The sequence below is a fragment of the Mugil cephalus genome, chromosome 21 (genome assembly GCF_022458985.1).
Source record: "Mugil cephalus isolate CIBA_MC_2020 chromosome 21, CIBA_Mcephalus_1.1, whole genome shotgun sequence".
NCBI classification, from domain to species: domain Eukaryota; kingdom Metazoa; phylum Chordata; class Actinopteri; order Mugiliformes; family Mugilidae; genus Mugil; species Mugil cephalus.
In genome coordinates this window covers 13,938,227-13,963,489 of record NC_061790.1, presented here as the reverse complement: position 1 = coordinate 13,963,489, position 25,263 = coordinate 13,938,227, and the positions used below count along the sequence as shown (strand labels likewise).

The 25,263-nt window shown below is 42.3% G+C and overlaps 2 protein-coding genes across 5 annotated transcripts in view; one reads left to right on the top strand and one right to left on the bottom strand.

Moving 5' to 3' along the window:
- Positions 1-14,451, bottom strand: part of pak5 (p21 protein (Cdc42/Rac)-activated kinase 5) — a 60,619-nt gene extending 46,168 nt beyond the window's left edge. The window contains exon 1 of the mRNA XM_047573444.1: positions 14,186-14,451. The gene's annotated coding sequence lies outside the window, so the exon portion shown is untranslated. The remainder of the gene's footprint in view (positions 1-14,185) is intronic.
- LOC124998848 (galectin-3-like) lies at positions 13,110-25,261 on the top strand. 4 transcript variants are annotated; one of them, XM_047573448.1, is made up of 8 exons: positions 13,110-14,030; positions 21,347-21,519; positions 22,571-22,581; positions 22,685-23,365; positions 23,450-23,538; positions 23,688-23,859; positions 24,099-24,193; positions 24,662-24,808. In XM_047573448.1, the coding sequence occupies exons 3-8, from the start codon at positions 22,576-22,578 to the stop codon at positions 24,663-24,665; spliced, it is 1,047 nt and encodes a 348-aa protein (XP_047429404.1). In that variant the 5' UTR covers positions 13,110-14,030; positions 21,347-21,519; positions 22,571-22,575; the 3' UTR covers positions 24,666-24,808. The 4 variants fall into 4 exon arrangements, with proteins under 4 accessions (XP_047429404.1, XP_047429403.1, XP_047429405.1 ...); XM_047573447.1 differs by lacking the exon at positions 24,099-24,193 and having other exon boundaries at positions 13,129-14,030; positions 24,662-25,261; XM_047573449.1 differs by lacking the exon at positions 24,099-24,193 and having other exon boundaries at positions 13,140-14,030; positions 22,571-22,617; positions 22,799-23,365; positions 24,662-25,261.
- The last annotated feature ends 2 nt before the right edge of the window (positions 25,262-25,263 follow it).

Sequence of the window (25,263 nt, the reverse complement as noted above, 5' to 3'; positions counted from 1 at the left end):
AAACAATAAAACCCTTCTGCAGGAAATCGGGTACATCTGCCTCTGCTCTACACAACAGTAGAACTCCTACCATGGCAACATAAACAAATCTGTCAAGACTGCGGTTCAGCCTCAAATTTCATAAATGAAATGGTTTTGCGCTCTCTAAATTAAAAGTAATGTCGCTTGATTGTATTTCTGGTTAATTGTGCTGGAATAAACAACACATACGCACAATACAGGGAGTTATCTCAACAACACAGGCCAGGATGACTCACGGCTCCACCATTAGCCCACACATGGGAGAGGAAAGATAAGTCTAACCTACGAACTGAGTAGTGATGCTTATAAAACATTGATCAGGCCACCACTACAGCCAGTGGACCAATCGTTTGCCATCATTCCTCTCTCCTCCCCCCCTACAATCCATTCAATGCATAATGCTTACATCCCACTACCGTTTCTTCCACGCTGCTTGTCTTAAGCTGCATATGGTAAATGGAAGCATATACGTGTCGACCTACATTACCACTGTCTTGACAGGGCTGAAAAGAGATGGTAGTTTCTATCCCATTTGGAGCGTAGCAATAGTCCTTCGGCTGAACTATCTGGTTTCAATCAAGTAAGATCTGCATGTCACGGGTGACAGCAGAAAGACAGAGCAAATTTTACCAAAGGGGTTTTATTTCAGAAGTCAGAGGCAGCTACACAGGAGAGGGCCCATTTAAGGTTCTGCTGATAAGTAAAGTCTCTGTGGTAGGCTGACTAAACAGAAGAAGAACATTTGGGGAAGGCCTCCCATTGAATGTTCACTGCATTCTGGTACCTTCTGCTTTCTGTTCATATAGTCCCTTTTAGTTACGGACACGTACATTGTTACCACAGCAACCCACATGGTAGTTTGGTGATGTCTGGAAATGCAGGCCTGTATCTGATAACTTATAAATACTTCAATCACATGATTTGTTTAAGAGAAATATTATTTGTCTGCAGTTTGAACAAAGCTGGAGAGTCAAAGCATCACATCACATTTCATGATTTTTTTGTTAAGTTTGAACCTAACTCAATTTAAGGTTAATGCAATTAGCCAGACCAGTTATCCACATGCTCTCGCACACATAATTTTCTTCTGTGCCTCAGCAGCTGTTGTACGGCAGTGAACATTGCTCAGCACCCTAAAAACGATGACCTACATCTCACTGACTTCAACAACAGAAGAATCTAGTTTTGTGAAAACAAGGTCCAGTGCCATTTATGGACAAAATGCTCATTGGTTTCAGTTTGTTTCTAACAATGTTCCCCTTAAGCTCTATGGGCAATCTGACCAAACTGTACTGTATCAAATAATATTGGATTCTGTAATATACTTCTACTGTTCTGGCATACAAAGAAAACAGAGAGAGAGAGAGTACTGTTAGTCTGAAAATACAAAACTACCTTGAGAAGCTCATTTCTACAATAGATGCTAGACTTCATTGGTCTTGGCAAAAGTAAACAGTAAAAAGACAATGAAAAACAGTGGTAGTGGAAAAGCATTACTCATGAATTAAAAGTGTCATACAGTGGCCCCAAAACAATAGTTGATCAATATACGCTACTACTAACAATCAAACCAGTCCAAAAATGAGTACTGGTTTCAGCAGCAGTCAAAAAGTCACATCTGAAACAGTCTTTCATCTCGAAAAGACAATGCCCATGTTCACTTTATTTTTGTCTTTGACATATTTCCTTTCATTTCAGCAGCTTCACTTTATTCTAAAAGAGCTTTTGTCTCTAGAATTTGTCTGTTAATGCATGCGTGCAACACAAGGCAGTGGTACAGACTGAGAGACTTACTGAGCTGCATAAATATACATCATGCAATTCCAAGGAAATGTATTTTCTGTAAAAATGTCACTGATGAATACTTAGAAAAGTTAACTTGCGTTACGTAATCAACACAGAAGCCAGCGGTTAAGATTATAATGTGGCATGTGTGGAATGATGGTGCTGCTTTGCTAGTTTATGGTGCGCACAAAATCATGTAGCAAGTAAACCAAACAACTGGAGACAAAGGGTTCAGCTTAATCTATTGTATCTCGTGTTGAATAATTAAAATCAGAGCAACACTGAAGGACTGAATAGACGCAGCTGAGAAACAGAGTGGGACAAATCCTTAACTGCTCCATAAATATCAAAATGACAAATCAATACAGATGTTTTTCTGGTTTACTTCACTGAAATGAAGTTCAATACGAGCTGAAAGAGACATTAGAGGATGAAAAAGATGATGCGTCTAGTCAATGGAGGACTTAACACAGTGTCTTTTTGTATTTAGGAAGCTAGGAAACAGAGTGGTGATGACAATTTTGACTACATCTAAATTTTTTCTGTTCTCCTCACTACAGTCTCTTGACTACGTGTGAACCCAAACATAACCTGTCTTTTCTTTCCACCGAACAGCATCTGAGCTAATGTGGGCCGCCAGGCAGTGGTGGGCCGGGGTGTGAAAGGATGACATGCGTCCAGTGGAGATGCTCTCATCAGCGGATCTCAGCTGCACACCATTGGAGGCTCAGCCGCAGACTCATACCAGTCCACATGACTTCACACGCTGATGCTTGCTGATAACGTACCGGGATTAAGACCGCTGTGTGTCGAGATGTGAGTGTGTGCATAAATGTGTGCGTCAGTTCTCAGGCCTAAGATCCATGGAAAAGCCGTAGATATGCGCACCCCATATAAGCACTGATCCCTCCCCCAGCACCCCTCCAGCAAGATGGTATGTGACCAGATACCAGTGAGTCCATGGCGATGGTTTCTAAACTACACCAAAGGGGTAGCGAGATAAATCCAATGTCAAAAGATGTTAACCAGGAGTAGTAAAGAAATGCAGTTCTTCCTCATAAAAACACTCTTGTGTTGTGTTGAAAAGGTGTCCATGGCCCATGCAAACCTTGCTTCTTGGTGCTGAAGAGTAAAAGGAATACAAGCTTTTTCTGTATTTTCCTGGTTGCTCTGGGTCTATTTTTTCTTTAACTACCCCGGCTTTAATCATGGTACTCCAGGACAAAGAAGTAGGAGCAGATAATACTGTCACAGCCTGTTACAATCAGACGTACAGCTCAAGTGAGACTGAGTGTATTCCTGGTCTCAGACAACACACACAGTTCAACCAAGACTATTGTCCCCCGCCTATTTCTCTTTAGTTTTTCTGTCTTTCTCTTCACTGTAATTGTGTCTAATCATGTCATTTAAAGTATGATTTGAAAACAGTTCTGCTTTAGAGTCTCGATTATACAGTATGTGACTGCAAAGTAAATTGCATGGTTTACACAGACAGGATCGTAGATTACAAATTAACATGATCCTCACACACTTCAATATATGAATATACTGTAGCAGAGCCACGCACGCTTCGCACACATGTGCTGAAAAAGACGGTGATTGGCACGAGCAAAATGAGATGTAGCAGCCATCATGTCTATTTTGTCAAGGGCGGCCCGTCAAAAAAAAATATAGCTAATAGCTATGTAGTGATATTTCATGTCAATATCAAGCCATCAAAAGCTCCAGCACTACTGAGACCACCTCAAGAGATTACTTATAAACTAATGGCACAAAGAAATCCTTGATCAGTCAGGTCAAACTTTGGTTTTCAACCGGGGCTGTAATATAAGTGCTAGAGGCAACTTAAGACCAAGGGAGACATTATTAACAGCCATAGTAGTTTAAGGAGGTAAGGTTGCATTTATTGATGAGCCCCCTAAGACATTAAAAAGACAGCCTGAGACAGCGTTTCCAACCAATTAAAGGTCAACATGTGCATAATTAGTTAGCTCTACAGCAATATCAATGATCGCAGACTGGAAACGAGAAGACTCAAAGATCCACAACAGCTACTAAATAACCACTGCGATTCATTGTCACTCAGAGACGATGTTGCCCACGAAGACGTAAAGCAATACCCCCAAGCTTATAGGTCCATTTCCTACTAATCAGCACACAAACACATTCGCACACTCACTTACTTCAGGAGGATTGACTGGAGACAGCTGAGAAAGTAGCAGCCATCATTACCTTGTCTGCTCGTAAACCACAACGGCCAGAGTAATCATCACGCTTAAACACAACGTTTCCTATTACTCAGTGCAGCAACACACACGTATATAAAATACACACACTCGTGAATACACACGCATGTTCCATTTGTGCAGATGGATAAATTACAGGGAGGGAGATGCACAGTGGCACAGTCGTCCGAAGCAAAGGAAATGAAGAGGTTTAGCTGGGAGGATAATAGAATATATATATTGGAGAATGCTGCATAACTGCACAATCAGGAAAAGTGTTTTTTTTTGTTGTTTTTTTTCCTGGAGCATTGCAAAAGAGACGAGACAGGTGCTTACATGGCTGAAAGAGGTGAAGGACCTAGTTTCGGCGGTTGGCTGTTTAGGTGAAGGAGGTCACGCTATCTTCAGCAGACAATGAAGCAAGTGACGGCTGTGCACACTACGTTGGTACACGTGGAACGCATGGGCAACAAAACTACTGACGATTACATAGAAATTTAACCGTTTCCATTAAAGGGATCCACCATTTTGTTTGCCCTCTTGCAGTCAAACAAAGATGTGCAGCCCATTTATATTTCAGCAGCATGCAGCTTCCCTCCTCCTCCAACTCCTCTTCTTTCCGCATCTCACAACTGACTTGCGGAGTTGTCTTTATAAACGCACCGGGGGTTTAAAAAAAGCCCTTGCCTGGCTTAATTAGAGCTGCACTGGAAGAGTTGTGAATGCTCTAAAATCAGAACCGTGCAAGGCCGCTGGAGCACCTCTAGAAAAAAAAAAAAAAAGGCCTGCCAAGCATTAAGCATTAACAGAACAACCCCCATGGAGTGCATACAGCAAACAGGCCTATATGATGCAGATATTTGCATCTTTTTACTCACAGACAGCTACATTTATGCAGGGACAGATCAGACAGTCAGTCACAATGGATGAGAATATACACCGATCAGCCACAACATTGAAACCACTGACAGGAGAAGTGAATAACAATGACAGTCTGACACAGGCACCCACACACACACACACACACTGAACGGTTTAGGAACAACTTAAAAAAGAAGGGATGCACTGGAACAAGCCTGATCCACAGAGGCCCCTCCCTCCCCTCAACCCACCACAGGACACCCTCACAAGGTCCACGTCCATCCTGTGATGAGTCACACCTGCTTTGGAGGCACAAGGGAGACCTGCACAATATTAATAACATGGTCACAATGTAATGCCTGGTCGGTGTAACTGTCTACCATTTAAGCATTAACATGCTACACACACGACAGAGTGGATCCTTTTTTTAAATATCCGCTATGTATTTGCATCCCTCTTTTGTTGTCATTTCCTGCTCCACGGCCAGGCATCAAAGAGAGCACAGCTGTGCCATTGGACCAATACTTTAATCTATTCAGTTAGTGCATCTGCGTGCTCCGTCTTATGCTACGTCATTAGACGCCCGTCCCACCGCGTGTACTTCTGTGTGTGTGTGTGTTGCTAGTTATGTGAGTATTCATGCGAGTGCATGCGCATTCAGTCGTGCACACATACAGTGTCTCAACATACACAGGCACAAAACATGACGTGAGAGTCTAATGAGAGAATTTTTCATGCCATGCCCAAAATTATGCTGGGTTTTCTGGCTCAGGGCCCTGTTAAGACTTGACATCACAGACGCTAATCTATGTGATGGTCAAGTTTCCAAGCCCTGCTAAATTTAGGTCCGGATTGCTGATTTTGACTGACGAGTAATGAGAAACAACATTCTTCACGGTCAAAAAGAAGAGTGAAGAAGAAGAGCAGATGGCGAGAAAAGAAGTGCAAGAGATGGCCACAAGTCACAAAATCTCTCATCCAGCATACCGATATTAATACTGTTTCAACACGGTTGTCCTGAAAAACAAGCTGACATGGGAACACGTCCACTGTGGCGACCATAAGCATAGCAGGAACCTTGACTGAGAAATTGTGGGAACTGAATAGAGTCAATTTTTATAGAGCCACAAACCAAATGTTGAGACAGATTAGATTGTCTTGCCTCATATAAATCATTGTCAACTGACTACGTCCAATCAGAAAGTAATCTATTCTATATAATTAGCTTAACAACAGGACGCCATTTGTCTTGTGCAATGCTGATTGAATGGATTTCACTCATTTGGTCGGGACAAGCAGGATTCCAAGCACTTTCTGGTCAATGGGAGAGCAATGCTCTGTCACTGTCCTGTCCTAGCAATGGATTTGACTAACTATGTGTTATGTTGCTTTAAATTAGACCTTAGGCATTTGCAGGCTGTTGACATATATCTTCCTTGAACAACAAATGTCCAATTATGGTTTAGCATGGGCAGCACATCCACTGCCCTGGATGTTTTCAGCATACGCAGTCCTGCCCATTTGCTTTAGAGCAGCCAAACTTGGCATCTGAGATGCCAGAAAGTATTTTTTCTTTTCATGTTAAAAGTGAAAACATTCTTTAAACTAGGTAGGTATACATCCTCGTATCAGAAAGAAATAACATTCTGATATTGCATATTAAAAGGCACCACTGACTATTTTTACTTTAAAAGAACGCTGCTTTTTATTTTCAGGGTCCCCTCTATTTAACTGCCTTTTGATTCAGGAGTCTAGCACAAGATCACAGCTGTGCAGTTCATCAAGTCCAATGGTAGCATTGAACTTGTTCGAATGCACAATGGTCAGACTGTGCCACTGTTGCACGTTGTCTCATAATTACCTCCCAGATGGTGGATACAGAGTGGATATGAAGAGGATGCTATGATGTAAGCCTCAGTGCGATAGCAGCCTGCATCTTCAACCTCTCAGTTTCCTTTGAAGTCTCCCCATGGGGGTGTGGGAGCTGGGCGTTGGTAATGAATCAAGCTGAGCCATAATGAATGTCCTTATTCAAGTCTGCTTTGATGAAATTCCACCTGACTGATCTCAAATCACAGAACAAAACAGTGAAAGCTTGCTGACAACTGTTATGAAAGCTATACTGACTGGCAAGATGATGGAGAATATTGAACGACTCCAAGGATCCTGTCAGGATACTTTACTCTGTTTGTTCCCTTTGCTTCATCTTCCATTCCTTCCTACAATCCCCATGATCACAGAGTAGGATGCAATCAGATGAGTGAGTCGACAGTTGAACTTGCATTTCAAAGACAAATTCTTCAGTAAAACATGATTGCCATGCCTCCACAATGATGCACACCGCTCATTAATATCTGTAAGTGTTAATGCTGTGGTCTCCCAGTCGACTGGCGGATTGTTTGGTCAATACGTTCTTGTCTGGGCAGATTCTCGTCGGTTTGACATAGGGAGAAAAGCACTACATCAATAGCTTTCAATGATTAGGGAGTTTGCACTGGGTCGTATATGGGACAGCAGCAGCTTTCTGAACCAATCATAGCACTGTACACAAGTTGTGTTTGAGTAAATGCCGCATGCAATACGTAATTTTCTTTTGATTTCATTGACAAAAGCCACTGAAGGATTCAACCAACACAGCCGACACAACCAACACATTTTTTCAAAACTAAAAAATTCAGGAAAACTCAATATCTTCTTATTTTTTAACTGTGTGCCAACTTTGATTACTCAAGAACAATACCACTTAGAGTGATACTTTTGTGATAGAAACTTCAGAGTCTTGGCTTTCAAAAGAGACCAAGACCACGCATGAGCTCCAAAAGGTTTGTGAACAGCATTCGATTTATTTTGGGTATGTCCTAAATAGGCGTTTTTAATGCAAAAAGACTGGAATGATAAGAAGTTAAAGATATATATAACCTTATGTTGTGTCATTCCCATTTGTACGGCGACTCCGAAACATTTGTCAATCATTAAGGTTTTAGAAGTGCAAACCACCAGACAGTATTCAAGTTCAATCAAATCATGTTAACTGGTTGTCTTCTTTTAACGTGGTGTTCCTGTTTTGCTAGCAGTGGGCCATCCTGAAATCTGGAAAAAACTGGGATAATTCTGAAGCTCTTTTATTGGGTGATGGAACTGTCACTGCTCTTGAAATCTTCTCAAAAGTTGTTGGAAATCAAGTATTTATTTTTATTTCGCCACTGCTTGATGACTCAGTTTCTGTATTTTTGACGGCAGGAGGACCAGACTACCTGTTAAGGGGGGCTGTGTTAGTTGACCTTTTTTTTTATGTTGGCTTCAGTAAGTAGTAAGAATAGACCCCAAGGAGAGTTGAAACTAATGGGACACAATTTATCGTTGTAGCAACTTCCACCCAAGCTAAACGGATAAATACATTACAAGCTGCAATCACACAACTGAATGTAAAGTCATCAGTGTGCTGCATTTGTCCCTGAAAATATTTTTCCACTTTAAATATAATGAGGTACTAATGCACTCTTACAATATTTTGCAGAAGTCTGGGACACATCTGCAAGCCTGCAGTGTTTAAGATAGGTAAAAAGAATTCTGCCAGGAGTAACAAAAGAAGTAAGTAATTATAGAGAGAGATGTCATAGACAAAGCGTGCAAAAGACTGCCAAAAGCATTTAGCTTGGATAAGACAAACTGCTGCTGCCGCCGCTGCTGCTTCAGGATATGACTTGAGTTTGTGATGGTGTGCTATACAGCTTTTGTTTTTTTTAACAGGACTTGTAACAACGCAGTAAAACAGGCCTGTGAGGGGATTACACCCAAAACAGTGACGTGAAAAAAGTGGATTAAGGCAAAATTAAGTCGAGCAACAGGGACGTAACAAGGTATGGCCAAGATAGAGGCTTTTGTGTTAACTAAGGTCTATATCCTGCCTTAAAACCTAATTTCAAAGTAATTAGATTTCTGCAACAAAGGCCTTGAAGAAAGAGTTTTGGGGTCATGGAAAATGTACATATTTGCTTTGTTGCTCAGAGTTAGATGAGACAATCAATACCACTGTTTGCCTAAAAACCTCATGATGATGATAAGATTACACAAAGTGACAGGAAGCCCCTTTGTGACTAATAAACTGTCCCGGTCACGTAAAACCTAATTTTTTCCACATAAAATGAGAGACACACTTAGGGGACTTTAAATGCTTATACGCCATCATACATCACCAGCAGAGTTTTACAGGTGCTCCTTGTCTGCTCCTTGTCTGCCGCTAAAAGTGACAGAATATGCCTTTTAAAACACAATTCAAATGAAACAAACTCATTTCTGTTTTGCGTCCACAAAGATGAGGATACTTTAATTCTTGGCCCTAAAGCACAGTTTCAAAAAGCGCTTTGAGGACGAGTGCAGTCAGAGGAATTGGCTTTCCAAGGCTGCCCATTCTAAACAGGTATCGCTTTAATAGCGATTAAACTGGTATTAGTCTCCAACTGGTTACTGCACCTATTACTACTAGATACACACTCAAAGCTTGAAATGTAAACACACACGTGCAACAGACTTATCGCACACTTAGAACTTAGAATCAACCACCCTTTGCCAAAGCACAAAGAAGATAAAGCATGTTAACACTTCACAAATTCACCACACACACTTGTACAGAAATAATGCAACTCCCTTAGCCTGGAGGGTGGGGGATAGAGCTGCAAGGGCCAGCGCTGCGTTGGGCATCAGAAGAGGCAGATGCAGCATTCAGGGGCCTGGGGGCATCGTTGCGTATTCAAGCTTCACGAGGCTTCCTTCTTCATCAGTGCCCTCTGATGCCTTAGCCCCATGACCAACACACATCCACACACATCCACCATGGTCAGGCATCTCCGGCGCCGGAGAGGAGACGAATCGGGAAAGAAGTAGAACAGCCTCATTGAGCTTAGACTAAGAAAACTGTAGATATGTAGGCTACAGTAGTTTATAGAAGCATCTAGGTTAACTCTTTCTTTATGTGTGTTTTCATGCAGAGAAAAGACACACACATAACAGCCCTAATGACAGTCGGCACAACATTTCACCCATGTTGACCATCCCCGTCGTCAGGTTTCTGAATGTCAGACAACACCTGATGTTGTACACATCCACTGTGATTCGAACTGTTTAACTGCAATTTCACCACCAGCGTGCAACGTGGATTTATTCTACAAATCACATTCTAAAGGCACGACATGACACCCGCGCCATTTATATTCATAAGTGACATGTAAAGAGCGGCATAGTGGAATTAAGACACTAACATCTAACCTTTATCTGCACACACAAATACACATACGCCTACACAGCTTCTGCCTATATCGCTCTCCCAAGTGCTTGTGTTCGTCTCTCTTCCTCTTTCATAATGTCTCTTTCATACGCTCAGTCTCTTCCTCTGTCTTACCGCTCTCGCACACAAACCCCGTTTTGTTACCAACGCACCGAGTCATGCAGAAAACACAAGGGACGCTTTTATTTCTTATTTTTAATCCCGTGACAAAAACAGCGAAATGTAATAACCTGACACAAAAGTGCTGACATCTGACAATGACTTCGGCATGCTGGCTTGGACTGCAGAAAAGAACAGGAGAGACAGTAATACCCTTTTAACTATTCCTTTTAAGGGCGGTGGAATAGTGGTAAAAGAAGCAGCTTTTGGGATTGTGGGGGGGATTGGTTCGATACCTTCTACATCTATGGCTGAGGTGCCTTGAGCAAGCACCTAAAAGCCCCCAAACTGTTCAGTGGGTGCCTTGTATAGCTACACACTACTCCATGTATGAGACAAATGATGTGTGTACAGCAACCAGGCGTAACATTAAAACCACCGCCAGGAGAAGTAAGTAACATTGATCATCTTGTGACAATACTATGTTCTGCTGGGAAACTTTTGGACCTGGCATTCATGTGTTACTTAGGAACAAGTCTGATCCACAGAGACCGCCTCTAACAATATTCTACTTCCAGACACCACAGGACAACCTCAGAAGACCCACGTCCATTCTCTGATGAGCCGCAACTGTTTTAGAAGCACAAGTGAGACCTACACAATATTAAGAAGGTGGTAATAATGTTATGCCTGATCGGTGTGTATACAAGGCAAATAAAGTGAATTTAATTTTTTGGTTTTTAATTTGCCCATCTGTGTTTGCCTTTAAACCCCACTTCCTATTACAACACCACCTCAGATGTCTCTACATCTATTTTCACACCTTACCCGTGGTCACCCCTTTCTTTGCTCTCTCTTGTTTGCTCTCCTCCCATATCCGTTCTTCTTTTGTCTCATCTGTCCCGCCTTCCTCCTCCCCTCTCCTCTCCTTTACTCTCTTCATCTCTCCTCTCTATCTAAACCTTGTTTGCATGCTTCTTGACTCCGCTTCTTGATTAGGAAGATCGACCAGCACCAGTCCGCCAGACACTGTGTAAAATAGCCAATGAGTCTTTCAAGAGGTTCCCACGTAAATAGAGGGCTGAATCCGACTCTTCAATTACAGATAACGCGTTCCCACCCTTGCATTTCAAACTCTATTTAACCGCAGGGAGAGAAAACAGAGATGCGGGCCAGTGACACATGAGGTCAGCCTTGAAGGTTGAGGAAATAGCAGCGGCACAGAGGACGTACTCTAGCGTGGATGGCGAAGGATCGCTAGATTGTCTTGTTCTCGCCACTTTATTCAATGTACAACGCGGACTCTTACGTAATTGACCATTTGTGCGAGCGGCGAAGCCTGACTCCTCATAGACAGCAAGAGCAGCCTAGTGCAGAGCCGAGAGGACTAAAATAGTAAGTCATGTGTTCATTATCACTATCCTCTTTTAAGTGCTCACCTCATATCCCGAAACATTAAAGAGAAGAGGACCTTTGAGTGGGTCTGTGCAAGTGTGGGCGCGTTCGAGTGACACAGAGAGAGACCGAGAAACAGAAAGAGAGAAGGGGAATGAGGTTGTGGGATTGTGATAACTTCAAAGGTTATTATTATTATTACTGCAGGCTGAAGCCATGCTTTGGCATCCCTCAAGCTTTGATCATTATGTAAAGCTGTTGTGCTCGGTACTGGCACTGAATACATTACAGAGTGGATAACCAGGGAGTGTGCAAGCAAGCGCGCACGGACCAACACATTGACTCAGCTCCTAAGTGCCATCCGATTTTAAAATAACACACAGTATCATCTCTAAAGGACAAACCAGGAGCAACATTAATCTCACCTTGATGTGTGATCTGGACAAGAGGACTGGAGAGGTTGATACTTAAAGAGGTAGTCCATCACTTTTACACATGAAGATCGGGGGGGGGGGGGCGTTGGCTCTGGAGGAGTTTTGTCAAGTCTGAGAATATTACAGCTCAGATTTAATTTGAAGGCATATTTATAACAGACAGTCTGAAATGAAAAATGGAGTAGGTAGCTGGCAGCAAGATGTACTATGATCTAATTGAAAATCTGATTTTATCTTATGATGGGATATGTTTTCTATTTATTCCATACACTACCACATCACCACTTTATGTGGTGATGGGCAGAAGAGGTTACAGCGACAGTAGCCATACACATCATCCGAGCAGTGTGGAGCAGACATTTAAAAAAAAAAAAAAAAAAAACGCAATGACTTTGATTGGTTTTAGGACTTTCAAATTGCACACAGAGGTATTTTCTTCTCTATATCGGTAGAAAGTGACCCATAATGAAATCCAAGTGGCGCGTTACCAGACTCTTATCATGATAAAGGTTTAGCCTAGCTACGCCAGGCTAACTGCACTGTTACTTCCTCCTTGTTGATCAGAATTGAATTAGTGATTCAATCTGAATTAATGTGCAGATAAATGGCAATTATTATAGTATTTTGGCAAGGCCACCCTTGATGTCTAATCTGATGCCTTATTGCAATTGATTAGAAGCAGAGTAAATGCCAAATGCTGAAAAACAATCCATGATACAATTATCTAGCACATAATGTATGATTTGTCAATAAAATGCAGGAAAAGAAAAAGAAAAATGTCCGTTGTGGTTGCCCGGACCACACGACTGACTAGGACCTCAGGAGTCTGGATTTGCACAACCAACCATCTAAAACCCATAAACGTTCAGTTACAACCACAAGGAAAGCAGCAAAGTAGTAAAACCTAGCAAATGTTTGACATTTGAAATGAAAGAAAATACTTTCAAGATTATAGCAGAGTCATTTTCTGTTACAATAATCCATTAATGTACAAATGCACCTGCTCAAGCTGTTAAAACTGCACTGACCACCCGCTTGTTGCATCCTTTATATGAACATCAATGACAAAAAACAAAAGATATTCTGCACGTCCAAATCATGGAGGCTGCATATCCGCTGCTCTAAGACAAAAACATAGGCAGCATTAGAGGTTTTGGTTTGAAACATGTTATTATTACCCCTATTAATAGAGTGTTGCTGTTAGGGCGATTATGAGCTTAGGAGGGGAACCCCAGCTCAGAGGGGCCAAGCCACCACTTTTAATTTTCGTCTACACATTCTAATCCGAAAGCCACTCTCAAGTTGAAAACAAGCCATCTGTTCCTGCCCTCACCTGGCCTACATTAGCTCCAGCATACTCCAACTCTGGCTGGCTGCGAGAAAGCAAATACACGTCCTGCACTGTCATCATCACTGTCATACAGTGGAGTGGATACAGTAGTGCCACAATAAGGAGGGATGCTGTCACGGCAACGGTGGAGAAATGTAGCGGCATATGAGTTAAAAGGCTGTTAACTCACTACTGAGCAGCATACACAGAGAGAGAGAGAGAGAGAGAGAGCCCCTGCTGTAAGGCTGAAGATGCATCTCAGTCATGTTTTTTTTTTTTTCCTCCTTCGACCTCCAGCCACTGACAACAAATCCTCCTCGATTAGTCAACGATGACAGAATAGTAAGAAATAAGGCACACGCAGGCCTTCGGGATCTGTTTGCAACATGCATAAGGTGCGATGCCCACCCAGTTCAATACCAAGGACAGCGGTCGACGCGCGGAGAGCCTGACAGCCATGACAACACATGCACTACAAAATGACAGATTTATTTCTGCACGGATGCATCGTAAGCAGCGACGAGAACCTGCCCCGAATGACACTGCTGTTTCGGCGTGAGGCATTAAATCCTCGGCTAGTAAGCTAGAGACACAAGGTAAACCTTCAGACGATATTTCGGCTTTCCACAGCGGCTTTTCCTTTTTTTTTTTTTTTTTTTTTTTTGCCCCCCTGCAAGAAGAGGCAGCAGCCACATTTTCGCCAAAGAGCATCGTCAAAGCGCGTCTTTCGAGTGAAAGGCTCCGCACCTACCTGCTCGTCTCGGGGTCGAAGAGCTCACATGTCCCGCGGCTTATTTTGGTCTGCTGTTGTGGATATTGGGAGCGTGGTGGGCACCGTTACGTGTCTGCCAGCGCCATGTTATTATCACTAAGTGGAGGACTGTGCGGTCCTGTGCGCTACATCCGGGCTGTTGGGGAGAGCGAATGAGCGCAGTCGGTGGCGGCTGAGAGGGCGGAGAGCGCTCTGGATATGTGGAGCTGGAGCACCTGTGCAGCAGAGCAGGGACAACTTCACGTCACGTCGACGTACTGTACCTCAACTAGACCCACACACACATTTACGATAAAGCCCTGTCCGTCACACAACTGCTTGGGGAGCCTTAATAACATAATGATGAATGGTGGAAACAGCTGAAAGCAGTGGCTGTGAGCTGTTAGCTTAAAGTCAAGATAAATTGTTGGTTGAAATAGGCTTTAAGCAATGATACATGATTAAAATAGTTTGCTAGCTTACAGTAATCTTAAACTGTTGGAATATCAACCTAATCAAGTATCTCATGATAAATGCTTGAAATATTTAGTTGAAATAGTTCGGCTATAGCTTAAATACATGATAAATGTTTGAAATTAAGTTGAAATGGGTAGGTTATAGCTTAAATACGCGATAAATTCTTGAAATAGTTAGGCTATAACTTAAATACATGATAAATGCTTGTTGAAATGGTTAGCTTAAAGTGATGATAAATATTTGAAATAGTTAAAGTAATGATAAAAGATTAAAGTAATAATAGATTGTTGAACTATCTGAATGTAATTATAAATGTAACAAACCATAAATTTAAAACAATAATACACGGTTGAAATAGATAAATGTAATGATGATTACTTGAAATAGTTAGCTTAAGTAATGACAAATGGTTGACATGGTCAGCTTAAATGGATAAATGGTGGACATAAAACGGCAAGTGACTAATAAATAATTTAAGTATGTAGCTACTGATCTAAGTTGCCCCTACAGTCAATGGGTGACCCATAAGAATAGCTTGAATAGTAGCCAATTAGCTTTGGCTGATGGCTAATGTGGAAAAGTGGTAATAGCAATAGCTATATATTAGCTATAAGACAAATGTAGCTGAATAATGATGCAAAGGTGATATAAGCGGGTTTTGGCAAAACTGAAATAAATGAGAGATAAAGTTTGTGTCATTTTCAGGAGCTGATGAACATATTTGAGACAAGTGTTTCTCAAGTGACGGTAGACACAGGCTGCAGTCTCAGAGCTTCTGGGAGACTGTGACAGCCTCTGCCAGTTCCCACAGTGTCACAGCCCTTATTGACCTCCCATCTTGGTTTTTGGCATGCTTTTTGTGGTGCAGGGTTTTTCCCCAGACTACAGTGAGTAAATGTGGAAGGGCACCAGTCAATTTGTGTCTGATCTGTCCTTTTTAAATGAGGAGGAAAGTACCTACGTCCTTGTGTTGTTAAACATTGGGGTCAATGAGAGAGTTGTTATTACATGTTTTTAGATGAAGTTCACCAATGCATGGCTGGCTGATATTTTTACCAGCAGGTCATACAGGTGGAGAATGCAGAGAATGTATGAGAAGTGCATTCCTTCTGTCACTATACATATGTGCTACATATATCAGACCACCATACTGCAGATCCATTCTTACAAAAGTAACCACAAACTTTGAGACCGTATACACTCTTCGTCAATATTACCGTATTCTCTGCCCCACTGATTTGTCCTCTTTTGATTATACTGCCCTCGCCTGCTCTGTCTCCCATGCAGCCTCCCTGCCACCCATAAATCCCCTTGGGAAATGTGAGCCTGGTCTCTGAGCAGTGGGAACACCCCTTGAGCTCAGGACTATTCCAGGCTAGGCAACACTTATTATGGGCTTTATGGACAGCCACATCTATCCTTATAGCGACATGGGACATGAAAGGAGGGGGAGGGGCAGCAATGCTTTTCACTTTTCTTTATCTACAGTAAATGAGCTTTCAGTCATACAATTCACTGATCAGGCATAGCATTATGACCTGTGGTGTCTAGCAACACAATGTTGTTAGTGTGGGCCTTTGGGTCCTTATGGGTTGAAAGGGGGGGTCTCTGTATGTCAGGCTTGTTCCAGTACATCCCAGTTTGAGATTACTTGATCAGCTTGAGATCTGCCGGATTTGGAGTCTTCATGTTTTTTGAGTTGTTCCAAAACTGTTTTTATGTGTGTGTGTCTGTGTCAGGATGCATCCTGCTGGTGATGTCTGCTGCCATCAAGGAGTATCATTGCTATGGGGTGGGGCTGTCTGGTCTGGTCTAGGTGGGTGCTACATGTCACATGTAACATATGCTATATCAAGTTTCTCAGGAGAACATTGCATTGTCACAAGATGGCCAAAGTTATCCACTTCTCCTGTCAGTGGTTTTAATGTTGTGGCGGATAGGTGAACATGAATTATTGATAGATACTTAAATCAGGGTGGATCAACAGGTTGTCATGGTGAGCTGGGGATAAAGAGTATTTGCTTTGTGTTACTATTTTTTACCTCTCAGGAATGAAAATCATCAGAAATATTTGTGTGATATATGAGCCCTGAGCACACATAACATTGACAGCACACAACCATTGAGATGTTACTGTCAAAAAAAGAAAAATTAAGAAATCCTAGTCCCTAGAAGGGAGACAAGTAGCAAGACATTTAAGTGGATCACGCTGAAAGTGTGACACCACAATGGAATCCTCTAAACTGACCACACTGTAAACAATCCACACATAGAGGCTTGTTTCAATACATGTTGGGTGTATTTTCACTTGTTATTGAATTACAGTGCTTCTTCTGATCATTATTTTTGCTTTCAGCCTCCTTGGGTCCTGCACTGTGGTTTGTTATGATTACTGTGAAGGTGTCAGCTGCATAGAGTAAACAGACAATCCTTTTGGCCTTTCATGGAACAAGATTATAGCTGCCACATGACTACAACCACCCAGGAGAATTTGACATCACCATCTAGTGGTGGGTTGTGGGAGGTTTCCATAGTGCATCCAGCTGTAAGTTTTATTTATGGCTGTTGGTTATGTCCGAAACAGAAGCCAAGGCCTCTCTGAGTAAAACACTTCATCCTCTGTGGCATTAATCTCTTCTCGTGGCCGATAGCCGACATGATGATGGTTTTTTCATGCACACACAAACACCCTCAGGTCCCTTCACAAACGTGCTACTGTCCCCATGGCAACTGTAGTAAGATCACTGTGTTTGAAACCATCTCCCCCACTCTTACTCCCTCTTAAACGCTCTTTGATATTATCACTCTTTTTAACTCATTCTTTGAAGGCACAGGCGCATCTTCAGCTCTTGGTGAGAGCTGCCACACAGCTGCATGTTAATAATAACCACTTTGACTGCGGGCACACGCTTGTAAACGCTACCCACTGTGAGGATTGCCTCATATAGCTGTCTCTTTATACTTCAATCACCCAGTTATTGTGCATTTAATAGGAAAGAAGTGGTTAAGGGAACATGTAAAGGGAGGCGAGGCTTACGAGCGCTGGAACGAGGCCCAAAGCATTAAGAGGCTAATGCCACCGTCGTCACTTTGGTAAACCCTGCTCCTGCCAGGGTGCTCTCTTCTGCCTAACAGCAGCGCGCCTCACGCTTCCCTCCTTTTTCCACAGCTCCCTCATTGGCCGACACTACAAGAGGACATATGTCATGACCACATGGTAAACATCCACTCAAACAAAGCCAGTAATGTGCTTTCAAATATGCACACTGGGTTGTATTTTTGTTGAATCTTTTTTTTTTTTTTAATCACATTTTGATGGACTGAATAAATTGAAGGATGAGGAAGCAAGTGTTGCCAGTTCAGGCTCTCGACCGGCCAAAGAGGAGACAAACCATCAACAAAATGTTCTGGACAGTTTCTTGGCAGGAAACCCATTCTGACAATATGCTGCCCAAGCAAAATGATTCCCCGCAATCGTCAGGGGAAGTTTTCATTTTGTGGCGGTCAGTGTGACAAACTGAGCCGATTTCGTCACATTGTGTGTTGAATGTATTGCGTGAGGGCAACTAAGTGGCACGCAGTGAGTGTGCATCCACGGCCTGAGTCTGAGCTCGGTAAATGTTCACGCTGCAAAAGTGTCCTTGAGCGCACAGTTTCATCGATGCATCCGAGTTGCTGGTGCTGATCTGGTGCCTTGCGTAGAGAAATACACATTTACCAGCAAAGTCTTTTATTTGGCCCCAGAAAGTAATTTGTATGGAAGCCATTTTCCTGTGTTAAAGAGTTAATTTCCTCGGTTTTCTTGAGATCTCAAGTTGTTTATCTCATTATCTGAGGGAAACAAAACTTCATTTTCCCCCGTGTTAATGAGATAAATAACTCAAGATCAGAACCAGAACTGGCCTACAGTAGCCAGCTATTCAGATTTCATTATGAGGCGTGTTTCAAACATACATTATATAAATGTTTTTATAAGTCTTTATACTGTCTATGGTTTCAACCACTCCATAGGAAGAAATGCTTCTAGACTCAATTGGATATTCCTCAGTCAAGTATTAAGTGACGTTTGCTGTTAACTTAGCTGCTAACTTAAAAGATCTTTTCCAATGGTCACAATAACAGAATCTGAACATCTTGCTTCTTAGCCGGCAGACACTTTTATGTAAACAAAACCAACTTAACTGCACCAAGTGAGGCCCACACAAATGATTTGATTGGCCCAGTAGATCGCCACCAGAAATTCAGAGTAACCCCAGACCAAAATTCAACCAGTAACATTTTATGGGTGGCTTCCTTCCAGACCGTACAGTTGAGTTTCAGTAATTATGCGTTAGTTCATGACGACAATTAAAGCAGTTGTTACAAATAGAAAAATATGGAAGTTGTACTCAGCAAAAATTATATGCTGCTCAAAAATAACAAGTAACATCCCCTTTTTTTTCATTTGATGGTAAATATAGCACATTAATAAAGCAAAAATACTGACAACTACATAATTACTGCCATCATATTTTCAGCGTTGTTCAGTGTTTGCTGTAAGACGAACAGTCCTGTTGTGCCAGGCCAAATGACAGACGTTCATCTGTTTATTATCTAATTCTGGAAACAATTAAAAAACAATAAAAAAAAAGAGAGAGAGAGAGAGAGAGCTGCACAATTTCCCTTGTAATGGCTTATGGGAGATGATGAGACATTAGAATTTAATCAGCCCACATGCTCAATTCAACCAATTCTAGTGCCACCACTCACACGCACGCACGCACGCACACACGGTGCCAGGGGCTGCGACTTCATAAAAATTGACTTCCCAAAGCATGGCCACGCCCTTTAGTCCTCTTATGTGTGGTGATGATGGCTACAGCTGGGCTCCTGAGGTCAGGCCAAATGGCGCTCTCGTACGCTCATCAAGAATTAATGAGCGTGACTGCCGGCGTGAGCACGTGCCTTTCAGTTGTAAGTGTTTGCATAACACGGTGGCTGTTTGTGTTCAGAAGCAGATGTTAAGATTCAAGTGAATTTTACTGCTCAAAATATCACAAGCAACAAACAAACATGGGCGGTGCACAGCATTACAGATTAGCAATGGTCTATCGCTTTACCATGCCATAATAGAATTACATTGAGAAAAATGTTCCCAGCCTCACAAATAAATAAATAAATAAATAAATATACCATAGTTGTTTTTAACGTGGCATGCCAGTGGATTTTTCATGAGGAACTACAAAAATCTTACTAAAAAGAATTCATGTGTGCTGAAGTGTATAGGTTTTTCAGGAATTGTTGCTTGAATCCTTGGAGTTGGTATACTCTACTCCATGATGCAACCACCTGCAAACAGGGAAGTGTCTATTTATAAAACCAAACTATGGCCCTGAGAAATGTAGTCGATGGAAGATGCGAGGGAAACAAAGTGGACCGAGGCTGGACATAAATCACTGCGCTGATGGATGTAAGCATTTGTATAAAAGTGAGCTTTTGCCTGAGTATAGTAGAGACTAAGTGGCTGTACTTTACTCAGACTTTTTCAGTTTACTGAAGTGATTTCCCCAAGCAGTAACTCTAGCCCCGGGCAAAGATGTAAAGCTATGTGATAGGGTAGATAGAATCCTTAGCGGGGGTTGTGGAGTTTTGTTGGTACACTGGTGCAAAATACGCAAAAAGGCAGCCATCTGGGGAACCCCTTTGTCATTCCTTTTCGCCACAAACAACTGCTTCGCCTTCCTTTTCTGATTCTACACCTCTGTTTTCCTGTAAGAAAAAAAGGCCAACCTTGACAGTAAAAGTCACAGAGAACTGAAGCGGATTCTCACTTTATTTACACTGTTTATACACCCTGCAGGGTGAATGTTAGGTGTTGAATTCTTGGAGCATTAGGCCTTTGCATTCTGACATTTTTCCGCTCAGATGATGGGTAATCTAATAATGTTGTCAGGACAACCACAGCAGTTGTGAGAGTCCAAATGTTATGATGCCGTTGCCTTGGGGATTTATTGGATGACGGTGCGGACCCTGAAATCTTTCTTGTTTATGAAAATTACCAGAATCTGTATTCCTACATGAGGTCAGACGCTCAGTTAACCCGCTGTTCACAACCTCAGAACTCAGAAGAAATAGAAACTCCAACATTTAGAATCAGACATTAAATCAAGCCAAGGATGAACCAAGCAGCATCGACTGACTTTTTAGCCGTCAGCGCCTGAATCATTTGGCCGTACACAGAGCCACATTGAGTCTTGACACTTATTTGTGTATTCGCAGTAATTGTGTTACTCTGTGTGGCCCAGAGAGACGTGGCATGACTGTTGCACAGTCCCATGACTGCTCACGCTCAACAGTGGAGTGAACCACGTCAGCACAAAAACGCGCCATTGTGCTGTCACCGGGCCTTCTTTAGGTAAAATGAGAGGAATGTCAGCTGGCGGACGCAACATTTTTCATCCGCTGTACAGTTTTGTACCTGTTTCTTTTAAATGGTTTGACAAAAAAGTCAAAACTTTTTTCCCTCTGTTTTCCATTCATTTATTTCAAGATCGTCATAACTTTCATTAGCAATACTTTTTATATGGCGGTCACATGCATATAACAAAGGTGACATGGACAAAATTAAAATCCCTCTCTGCTGCAAAACTCAATAACACACATTACATTTTTTTCGTTTTTGTTTACATATTTTTTGACACACAGGGAGTGGCGTTATCCTGACAACGGAGTAATAAGTGAGGAGGGGCTGACTGGTGAGAGGATTTCGTGCTATAAAAGAGTGCTTCTTTGCGTTGGCCAACCCAATATGCGAGTCACTGACCGCTGACAGCCGGCAGCCCGCTCCTGTGTGCACCTGAGGACTAAGACAAGAAAAGGTAAACTCTTATTCTGCTTTTTATTTGTTGCAGCTTTCGGAAAAAAAAAAAATAGTTTAATGGATCAGAGCCAAAATGGCTCATCTAATCGAATACTCAAACATTTCTTCTGAGCAACAGGCGAGTAACCGATTACTTGTGTGAATCTTGGGATAACGTTTCAAATCTCCTGCTGTGAAATGAGAAGTGTGCACAGTGTGGTAGTGCACATGAAAAATTTACAAACAGCATATTATATATGTAGCATATTTATGTACATGTAGCATACTTGGTTGATTGATTTTGATTCATTGAAAATGTCAGTTTTGATAGGTAATTAAGTATGTGTCAAAATCTAGACAAATGATGAACATATACAATAAATACATATAAATGCAACATTAAAAGTTAAAACTTCTGCCTTAACATCCATTTAAATCACTTTGTGAGGAAAGAAAGTATAATTGTCTCACTTATAGCAAACATAAGAAGCATGAATTACAAGTGTCTAGACATTTATAAAATAACTGAATCTACTCACGGGGTCAACTATATATTAGCGGATGTGGTGGATTCTAAAGAATCCTTGCTATAGCATGTTCCTGCCCATAAGTCACTGATATAACCCAGACTCAATGTGCCATTATGTTTCCGCATGACTCAGGAAGTTTTCCGTGGCCATTAGTCAATTACTGCATCCCGTGGCATTCAGTTAGCTTTAGCTGTCAGTTTACATGGAGTCAGGACAATCCTCTAGTGTTCACGTTAGCTGGCACTTTGGCATCTTGAGAAGCTGTAGGGTCCTCTGGTGGCCGCCTGGTGCACTAGTTCTTCTCTCTGGAGACTGTGCTCAGCTCAGTTTTCATCTGTCTGCCAGTAAAGTTTCATACTGTTTCTGCACCTTTGTTAAATCTTTTACAGTGTGTTTTAGCTATTTCCTTTAATGACATTTCATTTGTTTTTTGTTTTAGTTCCAGCTTTATTTTTATGTGATTATAAAATCCTTTGAGGATCGTTTGCGATTTTAAAATATGTCAGATATATAACAGTGAACGTGATCTTGTTCTGGCAGGCAGCATGGATGTAAGTACTTCACCACATTCTCAGATCTCCACTCTGGTAAGAATGACAAACCATTGCTATCATAATATAAATGCGTAACTCTTTGCTTATGGCCAACTTCAAGTTGGTGTCCTCCGTCCTATCCACCCTCTCTCTTCCACGTATGTCCCTGCTGGCTCCTGACCCTCCCGTCTCTCCATCCTCACCATCTCCCCCTCCTCCTCTGTCTCTGTCTCAGCACTCTGACACTCTGTGTGGCAGCTGCCCACCGTCTGGCTCTGCCCCACAGCCTAACAGCCTCTGGCCTAACATGCAACAGTCAGGAGGTGGGTTCCCCGCGTGGCCAGGACAGCCCACCCAGCCCTCGCCGTGCTGGACTGGTCAGCCGAACACACCCTGTTGGCCGGGGACACAGCCGGCTCAGGTCCCAGTCCCTGCTCCAATTGCGGTTTCCACTCCCACTCAAGTCATAACACCACCCCCAGTACCAACCACAACTATGGTCCCAACTCCAGCTCAAGTTCCAGCTCAGGTTCAAGCTCCAGTGCAGCCCTGCCAGCCATGCTGGCCCGGTACCCAATACCAACCTTTCCAGCCACCAGCTCCCATTCAAGTTCCAGCTCCAGCTCCAGCTCCAGTTCCAGTTCCAGTTGCAGCACCTGCCGCTGCTACCAGCATCCACCCAAGTGCACCAGGCTGGCCTGCCCACCCTGGTTGGCCTTACAACCCAGGACAGTCAGGATGGCCCGGCCAGACTCCATCTATCATGCCTCCACACTGGCTACCACCCACATCTGGACCTCTAGTGAGTCAAAGGCAAGGTTTCTGAATTGCAACCATCTCACAGTGCATTATTTTCTTTAACTGTGCTTGTCTCTTTGCCGTTCAGAGCGTGCCGTACAACTTGAACCTCGCCCGAGGGGTGTATGATAAAATGATGATGACCATCTTGGGCCACGTTAAGCCTAATGCTAAAATGTAAGCTAATTTCTATGAAAATGGAACTTTCGTTGCTAATACACCCAATAAATATTTTACTGTAACATGATGGATACAGATATTACACAAAAGTACTGAATTTCATGTAGCATGCACACAACTAATTTAATCGGCTTGGTCTCCCACAGGTTTACAGTGAACTTTCTGAGAGGCAACGACATTGCCTTTCACATCAACCCCCGCTTCACTGAGGGGGGGAAACAGGTTGTGGTTCGCAACCACAAACTGGGTGAGCGCTGGGGCCCAGAAGAGAGGGACCTGAAGGGGCCGTTCCCTTTTGCTCTCGGGAGCCCTTTCGAGGTGAGCAACAGAAACAGGAATTAGACGCTTTGGACTGGTCTTCATTAGGTCACAGATACAAGAGGTCATAGATCTAAATACAACACAATAGCAATGCTAATAATAACTAATAAAGTGATACTAACTAAAACTAACAATGTTACAATAGGCGCTGTCAAAGTTGTACAATGACATGTTTCAAAAATCTACACATGGTGCATTTAACTGACTCGAGGCCACTTTCTCATGGTTAACATCAGGCTAACGCTTGGAAAAGATGGCAAGGCTTGGAAAGCCACTTGTGCAAGCAGGTCCTAGATAATGGAGCTGCTGTACAGCAGGGAGGCTCCTGGAGGTCAGTGGGGGTCTCATGTTGCTCAATAACATCAATAACTATCATGTCTAACATGCATCGCAAAAGAGGAGACTAATCTGAAGAGCTAATCCTGTCCTCCAGCAGTATCTGCGTCTACGCTTACTGACTCCAATTACCACTACTGTGTGTTCATAGTCACTGCTAAATCAGAATACCATAGTGGCATAATAATGTGCAGTATATGGCACGGATGTGGAGTTAAATCATCAGCCTACTCCATTCATAATGGCATTAACCCTATAACCTTTTCTATCTTACTCTAAATTTCAGTTAAATTTAATTTTTACAGTATTATGGAATGCCAGGTGAAAACTTTGCGCTTTTGCGCTGCAAAAAGAAACTGTCTTTAAATAAGGCTGCGACTGATCTGTGTATTGTACACTTTACTTGGGCATGGCATGCACGTCAGCTCACAACCTGCATCATAAGCGGTTTGCTCTCTTCCAGATGAAGATCCTGTGCACTCCTGAAGCCTTCAGGGTGGCGGTCAACAACATCCCGCTGTTTGAGTTCGCTCACCGCGTCAGAGAGCTCAACCGGATCGACAGAATCAACATCTTACATGATGTCGTCCTCACCTACGTCAACGTGGAGACGCTTCCCTGAGAAACACGTTGTTATCAGAGCGTGATTTTGTGTATACCAATGTTTTGTCGATGCAGCAAAAACACATTACACATCGTAGATATGCTGAAGCCTGCAGGAACTAAAACTTTACAATTAATTTATCACGATACTTAGAAACATGTTGGTGTGTTAGATGTTATTAATAAAGACATGAGCTGAGCTCATTCTATAATAAGAAGCTCAAATGACTCCCTGTGCCTAATCTATTAATACACATATGCATTTATTTTAAACTATGAAGGAATGCTAATTCTACTTCAGTATTTATTGTGCACAATATATTCTTTAACATTAAAAAGCTACTAACAGATAATTATATAATTGAGAATTATACATGTTTTAGTGTTGTTAAGTGAAAGCAAATGACGTCTATAAGACTGTTAACTGTAGTGATACTTGAATAAAATGTAAGAAATCCAATC

What these genes read in the sequence shown, in the direction of transcription:
- LOC124998848 (XM_047573447.1), top strand. An exon ending in CACCCACATCTGGACCTCTA is followed by an intron (nt 23,366 to 23,449) that starts GTGAGTCAAAGG and finishes TTTGCCGTTCAG; the next exon opens with AGCGTGCCGTACAACTTGAA. An exon ending in CTCTCGGGAGCCCTTTCGAG is followed by an intron (nt 23,860 to 24,661) that starts GTGAGCAACAGA and finishes GCTCTCTTCCAG; the next exon opens with ATGAAGATCCTGTGCACTCC.